Genomic DNA, 15,181 nt, shown 5'->3' on the forward strand with positions numbered 1-15,181 from the left:
TTGTAAAGGTGGGTGGGGTTTCGGAAAGCCAAAAAAGCTGTATTCAGGGTATAAGATGCGCCCAGATGTTCACCCTTTGGGGGGGGGGGGAAGGTGTATCTTATACTCCGAAAAATACGGTATATAATATAATATAATATAATATAATATAATATAATATAATATAATATAATATAATATAATATAATATAATATAATATAATATAATATAATATAATATAATATAATATAATATAATATATATATAAAATCACAACCCCTGGTATGCCCCAATTATGTGAGGAAGCTAACTGCTTCCATTCTCTGTCAATCGGCTCGTCACAAGAGTCCATCACGACAGAAACCCAATATTTTTTTACTGTTGCCTTTGTTATATTTGTGTTTTATTTGTGCTGATAATTTGTGCTGATGCTCCCTTTATTTATCAGCACAAATAAAACACACACACACACACACACACACATATATATACGTTATATTTGTGCTGATAAATAAATAAAGGGAGACTAGTATAGATCTATTTCAAGCTATTTAGCTCTCATCAGCTAGCCATACCCTTACTGGGAATCGAGCCTGTGCTGTATTGCCTTTAAGGCAGATGTGTTAACCCAAAAAATATTGGGTTCTGTCTGGATGGTCTCTTGTGACGAGCCGGAGGAAGTAGTGATCTTCCTCCCATATATATATATAAATACCCTGTCCCACCCAATCTATATTTTTTTTCAGTCAATCACCTCATTCAAACCACTTTAAGAAATACTGAAAGTCAACAACTTACAAGAGAGTTTGTATTCAAAATATTAAAGTGTTTTTATTCTTAATATGTTATTTGTTTGCATTTCAAGACATAAAGCCATACCTCTTTTGGAATAGATTTTTTTAGCATTATAAGAAATTAATACAGCATTCATTAATATTTTAACGGAACTGAAAGACAATATTTATTTTTTTATGGAACTATATGGCCGCCCAACTCACTCTCGGTGACTCTGGGTGGCTTACAAAGATAAAAACCCAATATAATCCATACATAAATTTGTATTATTTGTATCTTGATCTATGAAACTATCTTCATTTAGGAGGTCTGGGTATAAACTTTATTAGATGCCACCATATATGACAAAACCTGAGTTTTAAAAATCCTGTGACTTCTATTCATTCCAGGAAGAATAAAGCGTAAATTGAATCTTCGTCCCACAAATTAAAAGAGTAATTAGAAGGCCAAGTTAGTCATTGGTCTGAATAAGACATAAATCAACAAAATGTTACTTAAAACATTAAAGAATGTGACCCCGCGTACACAAGGAATGAATGGATTTCTGAGTCCAGGAGGAATAACGCTGCCTTTATGTCATCGTAATCACAACAAAAATGGCTGATCTTTCGGAAGGGATATCCGTAATTCAATGAGTACTTTGTCTGATTGCGTGGAAATCTGGAAGTGCCTCTTTTCTCATATGAGCCGGAAGACAAGTCTCACAACCATCACCAGGCTGTATTAAAAATAATAATAATAATAATAAAGAAATAGCAATATAGCAATAGCAGTTAGACTTATGTACCGCTTCATAGGGCTTTCAGCCCTCTCTAAGCGGTTTACAGAGTCAACATATCGCCCCCAACAACAATCCGGGTCCTCATTTTACCAACCTCGGAAGGATGGAAGGCTGAGTCAACCTTGAGCCGGTGAGATTTGAACCGCCGAACTGCTGATAGCAGTCAACTGAAGTGGCCTGCAGTACTGCACTCTACCCACTCCGCCACCTCGGCTCAATAATGAGCGATCAGTTAAGACATGAACAATTTCCATTTTTTATATTCAGAGTAGTATACGGAGAGGAGGAGAGGGAGCTCGGAATGGAGAGCTCCAACAGGAACGGGGACCTGTGTGAAATTTCAACCTCAAAAACGGTTGGAAGTTGCATATGCAGATATGCCTTAAAACAGGCTTCCCCATTTGGTGCCGTTCACATGTATGTTGGGCCTCAACCGCTATAATTTAAGGTTGCGTGGACTCTTCGTGGGAGTGACGGCATCTGAAGTCTTTGATTTTGAATACCGGGAAGCAAATCCTCACCTCTTAAGAATAATGTTCTTACGTAAACAGTTCCTTTGGAAATCAGGAGAATGGATTCCGCAATCAACTAATCAACCTTTCCTCTGCAATGCGCTCTACATGGGGCAGCCTTTGAAGAGTATTCGGAGACTACAACTCGTCCAGAATGCAGCCGCGCGAGCGATTGTGGGCGCACCTCGGTACACCCACGTTACACCTATCCTCCGCGAGCTGCACTGGCTACCGATCGGTCTCCGGATACGCTTCAAAGTGCTAGTCGTAACTTATAAAGCCCTTCATGGTATTGGACCTGGGTACTTGAGAGACCGCCTGCTGCCAATTACCTCCCACAGACCCGTTAGATCGCACAGGGTGGGCCTCCTCCGGGTTCCGTCTACCAGCCAATGCCATCTGGCTACTACCCGGGGGAGGGCCTTCTCTGTAGCAGCTCCGGCCCTTTGGAATGAACTCCGCGCGAAGACTCGGACCCTCACCTCTCTCCAGGCCTTCCAGAAAGCTGTCAAAACCTGGCTGTGCCGGCAGGCCTGGGGTTAATGAGTTCCCCTCCCCTCTCGACTTGTATGACCCTTGTGTATTTTAATTATGTGTATTGTGTTTGTATCCCCTTTTCCCCCTTTCGAGTTGTTCGCCGCCCTGAGTCCCTCCCGGAGAAGGGCGGCATACAAATAAACTAAATCTAATCTAATCTCTTCTCTCTTTCTCTCTAAACACACACAACACACACGGACCTATTTTAGTGTGACTGTAAAATCATAGAATATTCTAGAATGTAAATTTCAGAAATAGCATAATTAGAACCGGATGACAAGTATCCAGTCATCCATAAACCGATTCTATGTTAATCAGTCCCATTTACATCCAGGAACTCTTTTACAGCATTTAAAATCACACGTTGTGTACTAGCATACAAGTGCAATCGCACAATGACCCACTGTAGTCACTGGGGGCTAGATAAGTAAACTTTGGATTGTGTCATAAAGCAGAAACGGTTTACCTGAGGCCTGCTATAATTCCAGCCGGCATGAGTTTCTTCGTCCTCTTAAATCTCACCCCCATTATAGTGGTCAGTATAAAGGCTGTGACTGCAGGCAAAAATACAGGATGTTTATTTTAGCAAATGTTATGCTGTGCTTTAACTATAGTCTCATAATTATTTATGTCAACAAATTAAAATTATTCCAAATTAAGTAGACAGCTATTAAAACAAAAGAAAAAAAAATCACTCAAATGCCATAATATTCCAAAAACAAAAACTAAGTTTTTTTTTCTACATCTTCACCAACTTATAATTAGAATTCTTTCTACTGAGGTCCATACAAAAATGGTGTCTTTGTGCCTGTTCTGAACTGTTCTTATCTTTCCATCTCGGCAACAGAGTCCTTTTTCCATAACTATTTTCCCCAACTATAAATTTCACGAATGAAACAAGAAATAAGCTTGGGTACCTTTCAAAGAATATGTTTTGTTTAAATTAAAGCGTCTTGTTGTGTGGTCCAGACACGTTTTGGCCAAGTCATGTGCAAATTTGGACTTCAATTAAATGGCAACTCAGTGTCGAATGTGAATCCATGAAGTGCACCAACCTGGTTTCCAACCTGGGAGCCTTCAGAAATGTGGATCTATAAATTCCATCATCCCAGATAATCTAGCCCAGTGTTTCTCAACTTTGGCAACTTGAAGATGTCCGGACTTCAATTTGTAGCAGATAATACTTTAATGGATTCCAAAAAGCTCCTAAAGCAGTGTTTCTCAACCTTGGCAACTTGAAGATGTCCGGACTTCAACTCCCGGAGTTCCCCAGCCAGCATTCGCTGGCTGGGGAATTCCGGGAGTTGAAGTCCGGACATCTTCAAATTGCCAAGGTTGAGAAACACTGATCTAGCCAATAACAAGGCTTGGTGAAAACAATAAAGCGCTTACGTAATTCCATATTTTAAAAAGCTTGCTCCATCCACGGGATGGAAAAATTCTCAACGTCCCAATACATGCAGGCTTGCACAAGTTAAGCCAATTATTATTTCTTCATCCTTAAGGAACCTGAATCAACCACTCCATCTCAAATCTTACCCTTTGAAACTAAATGTATTCATTCGTTTTAATTTTTACACTGCCCATCTCACCAGATGTGAGTGAAGCTGGGCGGTTTGCAACAACGAAGTAAAAAAATGATTTATTTATTTGCTCAGTTTCCATAGCTTCCTATCCAGGGACTCTGGTTATCAACGCATGACTTAAAAGCAGAGTTAAAAACAGAATTAAGGAGACTTGTTAAAATGCGTAAGCTAAAAATGGAAATCAAAGTCCAAAAAATAATAATTCAGAAGACAAGAAGTTAACAAGGCAGAGGGAATGCCCTCAACCCTCAAGGTTTGCATGCAACACCAATGCTATTTAAAGACAGCTATAAGCTTTTACCCTGCATGTTATGAGCTTACAAATAGTGCATATGATAGCAACTAGTTTTCAGTTTCTGATTATTCTGATAACTCCAGTATATAATGACGTGCTCTACATGGGGCAGCCCTTGAAGAGCATTTGGAGACTTCAGCTTGTCCAGAATGCAGCCACGCGAGCGATCGTGGGTGCACCTCGGTTCACCCATGTAACACCTATCCTCCGCGAGCTGCACTGGCTGCCTATTGGTCTTCGGATACACTTCAAGGCGCTAGTCGTCACTTATAAAGCCCTTCATGGTATTGGACCTGGGTACTTGAGAGACCGCCTGCTGCCAATCACCTCCAATAGACCGATCAGATCCCACAGATTAGGCCTCCTCTGAATTCCATCCGCCGGCCAGTGCCGACTGGCGACTACCCGGAGGAGAGCCTTCTCTGTGGCTGCTCCGACCCTCTGGAACGAACTCCCCGTGGAGATTTGAACCCTCACCACCCTCCAGGCCTTCCGCAAAGCCCTTAAAACCTGGCTGTTCCGACAGGCCTGGGGCTAAAGAGCTTCTGCCCCACTTCTCGAATGGTATGGTTGTTGTGTGTTTTTAAATTGTGTATTGTTATGTTCGTCTTTTTTATCCCCTTATCTGTACCCCTCTCCCTGACCGAATTGTGAGCCGCCCTGAGTCCCCTTCGGGGAAAAGGGCGGCATATAAATGAAATAAATCCAAATCCAATCCAAATCCAATGAAAGTACATTTAAAACTCTTTCATGCCCTCTCTTTTCACAAAGTAGGATACTCACACAATGATATCTTTACATCTTTGGGATCGTGGGTTACCCAATATGCTCCATAACAAGCCAGCAGGCCAAAGAAAAGCCCAGCCACCAATGAGATTTTACTTCCTGTAATAAATAAATAAATGTCTCATTGTACTCTTTTAAGAACATGTACTTCTGTTTTTGAAAGACGCGTCTTTGATTTCTGGAAGCTGAAAAATGTATTTGATTATTTGACGTATTTCAACCCTGTTCTTCTGAAGACAGATAATAAGAACAAAAAAGGGATAACAAATGATGCCAAGTGACTCCATTTGACAAAGACTCTTTTTCTGAAAAAGTTACACAGAAACAAGAGTTTTATTTCTTATACATGTATGGCTAGGAAGCAAGAATAACATGGCATATATAGAGGTGGCGGGAGAGGGGGGACAGGGAGAGAGAGAGAGGGGGGCAGGCTTAGGCTCTTGAGATCTCTGGCTATGTCAATTGTTGCCAGTTGGCACTATTTTGAACAATACTCCAATTTATTGGGGAATATATATATATATATATATATATATATATATATATATATATATATATATATATATATATATATATATATATATATATATATATATCTATCTATCTATCTATCTATCTATCTATCTATCTATCTATCTATCTATCTATCTATCTATCTATCTATCTATCTATCTATCTATCTATCCAGGGACGATATATATCTATATCTATCCAGGGACGAAACCCATAAGTGTGCAGTCAGAAGCTGAACAAGGGATAAATTCATTCGGAAGCTTCTGTGCCCTTGTATTCCAATCCTTTTCTTTTCTGCATTCTTTTGTTACAAGAGAGTGACTTGATAGTCCTGTGTTCACACTGGTGGTTCAGCAGGAGAGACTAATCTAAATTATTACTGACGCTGCAGAAATGGCGTATTCGGGTTTCCTGGGGTTTTCAGGATCTGTTCTGAACCCATTAGTAACTCTGGGGTAGATAAGTTGCAATTATAGCAACCACTCTATGTATAGTAACTATTCAGTGGTGGGTTTCAAATAATTTAACAACCAGTTCTCTGCCATAATGACCATCTGGGTAGGAATAGCTCGGTGGTCATGTGACAATGTGGCTGTGGCCAACTCACGTCGATGGGCGCTTGCCTTAGCTGTTACAATGGTAATAAGGGTTAACCGGAGAGGCAGTTTCTGTAAGCAGGGCAATAAAGATTAGGCTAGAAACAACACCAGAATGTTTCCTTCCTGCCTTCCTTACAGGATTAGCCCTGTAAAGTGGGGAAAAAAATAAAATAAGATTTCTTCCAACAACCGGTTCTCCGAACTGCTTAGAAAGTTACGAACCGGTTCTCCCGAATAGATGCGAACCGGCTGAATCCCACCACTGTAACTATTCCACTACAGGAGAGGAATGATCCCGGAGAGCATTGTGCAAATGCAGTTAGGAAATCATGAACTAGTAATTTATTTCTGAAGGTTCTTCAGAACAGTATCTGATCAGAAGGCTGTGGGGATCGTGGCATGACAAAACCGCGCTCGACTAAAGCGCGCCCGATTAAACCGCGTTGCTGACGTCATCAGCAGGGCGACAACAGCGAGCGCGGAGAAAGAAGGGCGCTTTAAATAGCGCTTTGAAAGCAAGCCGATTCAAGTTAAGGTAAGGGTTAGGTTTAGGGTTAGGTTAAGGGTTAGGGTTAGGGTTAGGCTTAGGGTTAGGTTTAGGATTAGGTTTAGGGGGGATAGGTTTAGGTTTAGGGGTTAATTTTAGGTTTAGTGTTTACAGCGTGCTTTTTTCTCCGCGCTGTTGTCGCGCTGTGATGACGTCAGCTACGCGGTTTCATCGAGCGCGCTTTAGTCGAACGCGGTTTTGTGGTGGAACCGTGGGGATAGCCCCCATTCTGTTCCAAGGTTCTACTATTGATATCTGCTCCATGGGAATTCAAGCAGGATATTTTTAGGTTTACAAAAGAATAGAATGGAGTATTCTTTAGTGCCAAGTGTAACTGGACACACAAGGAATTTGTCTCACTGTATGCACAAACAACAAAGTAATATAATCATAAGATACCAGTAATAGAGCTCTACTACATGGGGAAAATATCTTTAGATACAAGACAGTGCTGTGGGAATTAAGTGTTTAGCAGAGGTAGAGCATATGTGTTTCATGCAGCCAATCTAACACGTAGATGGCATTTCTGTAATCTAATATTGCATGCCACATGTTTCTCCCACCGTGTGATTTCTGATTCTTTCCAAATTTATTCCAATTCTGCTGATAGAGACACTCTTGTCAGTGAGAGGAAGGAATTAGATACTACTACTTTTCAACGGGAAAAAATAACGCGGTTGCGCTAAGAATATGTTAAACTATGATGAATTGTATCTTTTGGAAAGGGGGAAGTTTTAGAAATCAAAGTTAAATACATTTTTTTTCTGTTTTGCAGAGACAAAAAGAGAAAAAGGAATCTACCTCTCCTCACCTGGCCTTTTAAGATTCCAGAAAAAGATCTCTGAAACAATGCCGATAAGAACTCACAGGCTGGGCCTTCTCCGGGTGCTGTCGACCGGACAATGCCGGCTGGCGGCTCCTCGGAGGAGGGCCTTCTCTGTAGCTGCTCCGATTCCGGACCCTTCCCACTCTCTCGGCCTTCCGAAAAGCCACTAAAATCTGGCTATTCCGGCAGGCCTGGGGCTGTTGACTTCAGGAATGAGGTCCAGCCCCACCCAGATCGAGTGTATGGTGCGTTGCTTTTTAAATTGTTTCTTTTAAATTGTTTCTTTTTATTTTTAACTCCTTATTTTAACCTGTTTCTGTAAGCCGCCCGGAGTCCTACGCGATTGGGTGGCATATAAATTTGTGGCACGACAAAACCGCGGTCCACTAAAGCGCGCCCGATTAAAGCGCGTACCTGACGTCATCAGCAGCGCGACAAATACGACCGCGGAGAAAAAAGGGCGCTTTAAAAAGCGCTTTTAAAGCAAGCCGATTCACGTAAAGGTAAGGGTTAGGTTTAGGGTTAGGTTAAGGGTTAGGGTTAGGTTTAGGGTTACATTAAGCGTTAGGGTTAGGTTAAGGGTTAGCGTTAGGTTTAGCGTTAGGTTAAGGGTTAGGTTTAGGGTTAGGTTTAGGGTTAGGTTAAGGGTTAGGTTTAGGGTTAGGTTTAGGGTTAGGTTAAGGGTTAGGTTTAGGGTTAGGTTTAGGGTTAGGTTAAGGGTTAGGTTTAGGGTTAGGTTAAGGGTTAGGTTTAGGGTTAGGTTTAGGGTTAGGTTAAGGGTTAGGTTTAGGGTTAGGTTTAGGGTTAGGTTTGGGGTTAGGTTTGGGGGGGTTAGGGTAAGGTTTTCGCGTTAATTTTAACTTTACCGCTCACAGCGTGATGTTTTCGTCGCGCTGTGATGACGTCAGGTATGCGCTTTTGTCGAGCGCGCTTTAGTCTACCGCAGTTTTGTGGGGGAACCATATAAATTTATTAAAAGTTAAAGTCAAAGTTTTATTCCCCAAAGGCCTCGTCCCTTTCTTTTTTGGGGGGAGGGGGGGGAATGGCTCACTCATCAACTGCCAATATGCCACAAGCAAACCTACTTTGCCAGCAAGCTTCCAAGTTACTCCCTTGTTCTCCCCTTACTGGTCACCCACCATTAAGAGATTTCTACTTTCAATTGGTACCAAAGTAGCCAATGGCTGCTCACCTGTCGGACCTTGCTACCAGCCAATTGGGAGCAGGGGCCAGAGGGGGGGGGCGGGAAAGAGAGTGAGGGCACCCGTTCTCTTGTGTCACACAGCCTACAGGTTGCTGGGAAATGTAGTTGGATGGCATGGTGCCATTGAAGCAGCCACAACTTTGGCAACTTTCAACGCATGGGTTCCCAATTTTTGGCGCATTCTGTAAATAAGCCCATTTGAGATACATTGATTCAAAAACTGTTGCTCTGTGACGAAGGTTAAAAATAGCAATAGCAATAGCAGTAGACTTATATACCGCTTCATAGGCCTTTCAGGCCTCTCTAAGCGGTTTACAGAGAGTCAGCATATTGCCCCCAACAATCTGGGTCCTCATTTTACCCACCTCGGAAGGATGGAAGGCTGAGTCAACCCTGAGCCGGTGAGATTTGAACCGCTGACCTGCTGATCTAGCAGTAGCCTGCAGTGCTGCATTTAACCACTGCGCCACCTTGGCTCTTGAGTATCAAATAGACACAAGAGGTTTAGTGATGCACCATGCCACAACCCCTAGTATGCCCAAACATGGAGGAAGCATACTGCTTCCTTTCTCTGCCTATCGGCTCGTCACAAGAGACCATCACAACAACAGAAAGCCATTATTTTTACTGTTGCCTTTGTTACATTTGTGTTGCATTTGTGCTGATAAATAAATAAAGGGAGACTAGTATAGATCTATTTCAAGCTATTTAGCTCTCATCAGCTAGCCATACCCTTACTGGGATTCGAACCTGGGCTGCATTACATATTAGGCAGTTATATTAGCCACTAGGCCAAGAGGTTTAGCGGTATATAGATTCAGTTTGATCCATCTTGGTATTTTAATCTTTTTACACATATTCCTCTTCTAAGCTTAACACATTGCAAAAGCAAAGCGTAACTTAACGCAGTGTTTTTCAACCTTGGCAACTTGAAGATGTCTGGACTTCAACTCCCAGAATTCCCCAGCCAGCCAGACATCTTCAAGTCGCCAAGGTTGAAAAACACTGACTTAACGAAACTATTTGAGAAAATGCAGGGAAAAAAAAACCAGCAGAAAACAATGACATCATTTTCTCCATCATACAGGTCCGCGGTTACCTTTGCGAATATATCCTACGATACCGCCAAGAGCCACGACCAGCCCGTAACCAAATCCAATCCAATCCACACTCATGGTGAATAGCCTGAAAAACAAAAACAGAATGGCAAAATGGACATGCTAAAACGATATTTAAGAGGGAGGGAGGGAGGAGAGGATGATTGTGTCACAGAAAGCAGCAACTTGTAATTAACCACGGCGATCTCAGAAAGGTCAGCACGAATACATTTAGTGTTTCCCAAGGCTAGCTGGATTATTATTTATTTTTTAAACAGCAGGAAAAAAGGTGATGGGAATTCACACCGTCACCAACAAAACAGTGTGAATTGTGGCGATGTAGTTAGGAGGAATTCAACTCAACAGGAGGGAAACCAGAGAAAGATTTTTAGGAATGCCCCAACAATCATCCAGCAGTAAAAATGAAACCAGATCTTCTGAGAAAAAACCGATCGGAGTTGTGGGAGGTATTAATTAAGTCGCCGGTTTGTGTAAGGATTAGAGGACTGTAAATAGATAGCCTTACCCTGTGCCCAATTTTGCAACGGAAGATGGGGCAATCCTTTCCTGGCTTAATGCCAGCTCACGTGCAAAGCTCATTTATACCAGAAACGTCCAAGCTTTTGGCTTGCCTGGATCCCACTGAGTGAAGAGGAATTGTCTTGGGCCGCATATAAAATATAGTTAAAGTTCACAATTAACAAACTTCCTTTACTGTCGCATGAATTGGATATGCCTGCTTTATATCCAAAGGGCACTGCAAATTCTTACTGCGCTTGGGAGTGCATTCAGCCTGGGTCCAGGCAAAATTATTATTTGATGCCCCAAGAGTTCCATAAACTTCTTTTGTTCCTTGTTCCCTTAGTTCCTTAGGACTTATTCCAAATTCCAGGCGATCATGTCACAAAGCTGCTGTTAGCAGGATTGTTCTGCAATGAGGTTCTGCTCGGGCAGCCAGTTAACTCCACGCTTAGGAATATCTTTCAGATCACGTTTATTATCAGGCATCCTTCATAGCAAAGCTTACAGTTCAGTGTTAAGATTCTTCTGACTTTCCATGATCTTTCCCATCACGTAGCGTAAAAATACATTAATTCCTCTAACCCATGCTGCTGGTGCAAAGCTGCTTCTGGTAGTGCCGATGGCGATTCAGTGAGTGCCCAGTAATAAATCAATTTCCCAGGCAGAGTACCCCACTGCCCAATCAGGGGGCACAGATGTGGTCATATGTTATGGGACTACATTTCCCATAAGGTAGATACATTTCCCATTTCCCTCTTTCTTAAAGGAGACAGCTCTTAATTCCTATATTAGCTATATACTGTTGGGACAGCACAAGGATTGAATCCAGTATTGGGATCAAGCTGATCTTCTTCCCAGTGGTTCTAATTCCCTAGGTTCTTTCTTATGGCCTATTTCTTCTCTTGGACCAAGGCAATACCTACAAAACCAGATCCCTTGGATTTCTCCATATCATTTTGTAAGATGCCTGAGTCACTTCGGTAGTCGAATGGGCAACATATAAATTTTATGAATAAAGTTAAACGCACCTGTAATTGTAGTACACTACAATTAAGGAACGATATAAGGGTATCGATATTTAAATACACATGGCATCCCTTCTTCAAGCTAAGTAAACCTTTTCCCTTTGGCATCTGTTCACTGACTTCCTTTTCACTTTGATTTTTGCGTATCTGATTCCAAGCCTTGGAATATAAGGGGTGCTGGGTAGTCTTTTACAAACTTTCGCAAGTTTCCGCTGTTACATAATGGGAGTGGCCATAGTAGCAATAGCAATAGCAGTTAGACTTATATACCGCTTCATAGGGCTTTCAGCCTCTCTAAGCGGTTTACAGAGTCAGCATATCACCCCCACAGTCTGGGTCCTCATTTCACCCACCTCGGAAGGATGGAAGGCTGAGTCAACCCTGAGCCTGTGAGATTTGAACCGCTGAACTGCAGGTAACAGTCCGCTGAAGTGGCCTGCAGTACTGAACCCTAACCACTGCGCCACCTCGGCTCTTCATAGTGCATTCCTCCGTCCTTCATTACCTATGGCAAAATCAATGAGTGCTCTTCAGAGGTGGGATTGGCAAGCTCCTTTTGGAGGTCCCAGGAACATTAACTTTCAATGCCAACATTGAAAGGTGACAGGTTCTTCCCTGTTAAGGTATAGTGAACAGGTGACACTGCAATAAACCAGGGAGGTTAAATGAGGTTTGGGCTGCCCTATTTTATTCCCCACAGCATTTACTGCAGGGCTAATCCCAATAGCTTCCGTGCTGCTGATGGATACTCATCATTTGGGCTGTACAGACTCAGTCAATTATTAATAAGCCATGGTTGAATCTTGACTTACTAATTACAAGTTAGGCCCAAATACCCTACTTTCCGAATATTTGCCATTTCTGTACTGGGCACAAACTAGACAGCTCACATTTCAGGCAACTCTATGAGACTGATGTACACTTGTACTGATCGCTTCCTCTATTGTATGGTTTTGTCTTTGGGGAGTATCCTTGGTGTAAACTTGGTGGCCTCTTTCATGAGGGCTGGATCCTTTCCTTAGAAATGCAGTTGGATCGTTTCTATGGAGCAGAGGTGGGTTCCTACCGGTTCGCACCTATTCGGTGGAACCGGTTCGTCAAATCTACCGAACCGGTTAGAAGAGGTTCCACCAGTGGACCCGGAAAGCAGGCCACACCTTCAGAAGAGGTTCCAAAGTTTTTTGAAACCCACCACTGGTCCTTGGATATGATTATTCTACACTATCATGCTCCTATTTATAAAACTCTGTGAAAGGTAAGGATGACTACTGCGTTTGTGGTGCAATCAGAACATTGCGTGTGTTGAAGTTGTTTTAACGCAAACCAAAGATGCCTTTTAAAAAAGAAGTTGACATCCTATTCTTATGCATGCCAGTGCTGTGTGGGAGGTAATTTAAGGTGGTTCTGACAAGTGTCGTCGGCATCTTCATATCCGGTCACATGGGCGGCAAGCCACTCCCATTCAGTCACATGGGCGGCAAGCCACTCCCACAAAGGAGGCCACACCCACAGAGTAAGTTCGAACAATTTTTGAAACCCACCACTGCTATGGAGCCTGCAAACTCCTTATACGCAGGCAAGACTTACTGATGACATCCCCAAAGATCAGGAATGTGGCTTCAGGAGATCAGCAATGATCTAGAGCCGAGGTGGTGCAGTGGTTAAATGCAGCACTGCAGGCTACTTCAGCTGACTGCAGTTCTGCAGTTCGGCTGTTCAAATCTCACCAGATCAGGGTTGACTCAGCCTTCCATCCTTCCGAGGTGGGTAAAATGAGGACCCAGATTGTTGTTGGGGGCAATATGCTGACTCTGTAAACCGCTTAGAGAGGGCTGGAAGCCCTATGAAGCGGTATATAAGTCTAACCGCTTAGAGAGGGCTGAAAGCCCTATGAAGCGGTATATAAGTCTAACTGCTATTGCTATCTATCTATCTATCATCTATCTATCTATCTATCTATCTATCTATCTATCTATCTATCTATCTATCTATCTATCTATCGGATTGTTGGGGGCGATATGCTGACTCTGTAAACCGCTTAGAGAGGGCTGAAAGCCCTATGAAGCGGTATATAAGTCTAACTGCTATTGCTATCTATCTATCATCTATCTATCTATCTATCTATCTATCTATCTATCTATCTATCTATCTATCTATCTATCTATCTATCTATCATCTATCTATCTATCTATCGGATTGTTGGGGGCGATATGCTGACTCTGTAAACCGCTTAGAGAGGGCTGAAAGCCCTATGAAGCGGTATATAAGTCCAACTGCTATTGCTACTTATTGATGACATCCCCAAAGATCAGGAATGTGGCTTCAGGAGATCAGCAATGATCTACCAACCAACTCAACAGGAACCAGGAAGATCAATTGTACACAATGCAATGCATGGCCAAATAATAAAAGAGTTAAGCAGATGTAAAGTTAACAAGGGTTGTGTGTGCGCACCCACAAAAGACGCATATAAAGCAGAATTTACAGCCACCCAACACATAAAATGTTTTATGCCTGTGTTTTTATGTAGGTGCATAGGCGCGCCTTATGTACATATATATACACATAAAAACCAATTTAGAGAGCGCCCCCCACTGGCGGCTTCAACGTTTTGAGTCCGTGCTTAGGCATGCATGTGCAGACACATTAAATACGTATGTATCACAGACACACACGCATAGAACAATGTATATAGCCGCCTACTTCCCACGCAGAAACTCCGGGCTTGCAATCTTGGCTAAACGCGTGCAATTGATTCCCAGCCCCCACTGGCTTCCAAGCAAGCCAAGACTACAAAACCCATGCTTCATTTTTGCAACGGGAAAGAAAGCGCCGAGCAAGGGGACCCCCCAGTCTCTCCCCCCCCCCATGTCAGTCTAGGCTGGGCGTTAATGCAGCAAGGAAGGAAGCGATCAGCAGCGGCCGCCGCCCCCGCCGCCTCCCTGGGCTGAACCCCGAGGGTGCATTTCCCCCCCCCCTCCACCCAGAGGGGCTTAAGGACTGCATCCCCCTCCCCTCCGCCTACCTTGAGCTCCGGGACGAGCGCAGGGCAAGGCAGCCCCTCCCGCTTTAAAAAAAACTCTCGCTCCCTTCCATCCACGGGGAGGGAGTCTCGCGGGCGCCCCCTGCCGCCCAGCGGGAGGCGGTGTTTTCCTTTCCCCAGAGTGGACGGCTCCGCTTTTCTCCTCCTTTGGCTTAGTTTCTGACGTCAGTGGTCTCCAACCTTGGCCGCTTTAAGACCTGTGGACTCCAACTCCCAGAGTTCAACTCTGGGAGTTGAAGTCCACAGGTCTTAAAGTGCTAAGGTTGGAGACTGGCTGAGGAACTCTGGGAGTTGGAGTCCACAGGTCTTAAAGTGCTAAGGTTGGAGACTGGCTGAGGAATTCTGGGAGTTGAAGTCCGCAGGTCTTAAAGTGGCCAAGGTTGGAGACTGGCTGAGGAACTCTGGGAGTTGAAGTCCGCAGGTCTTAAAGTGGCCAAGGTTGGAGACTGGCTGAGGAACTCTGGGAGTTGGAGTCCACAAGGTCTTAAAGTTGCCAAAGTTGGAGACCACTGGGATAGAGAGAGAGAGAGAGA

The 15,181-nt window shown here is 43.2% G+C and overlaps 1 protein-coding gene across 1 annotated transcript; it reads right to left on the reverse strand.

The window, feature by feature from the left end:
• Positions 1-785: 785 nt before the first annotated feature.
• On the reverse strand, positions 786-14,754 carry TMEM14A (transmembrane protein 14A). The gene is made up of 5 exons (XM_087718978.1): positions 14,631-14,754; positions 10,061-10,146; positions 5,270-5,371; positions 3,072-3,159; positions 786-1,493 (listed from the first exon to the last, which is right to left on the reverse strand). Exons 2-5 carry the CDS (start codon positions 10,134-10,136, stop codon positions 1,454-1,456), a joined length of 306 nt encoding a protein of 101 aa, XP_087575104.1. The 5' UTR covers positions 10,137-10,146; positions 14,631-14,754; the 3' UTR covers positions 786-1,453.
• Between the last annotated feature and the right edge of the window lie 427 nt (positions 14,755-15,181).

Source organism: Thamnophis sirtalis, unplaced genomic scaffold, assembly GCF_051295495.1.
Source record: "Thamnophis sirtalis isolate CommonGarterSnake01/CBP01778 unplaced genomic scaffold, rThaSir2_p1.2 scaffold_6, whole genome shotgun sequence".
Taxonomy (NCBI): Eukaryota; Metazoa; Chordata; class Lepidosauria; order Squamata; family Natricidae; genus Thamnophis; species Thamnophis sirtalis.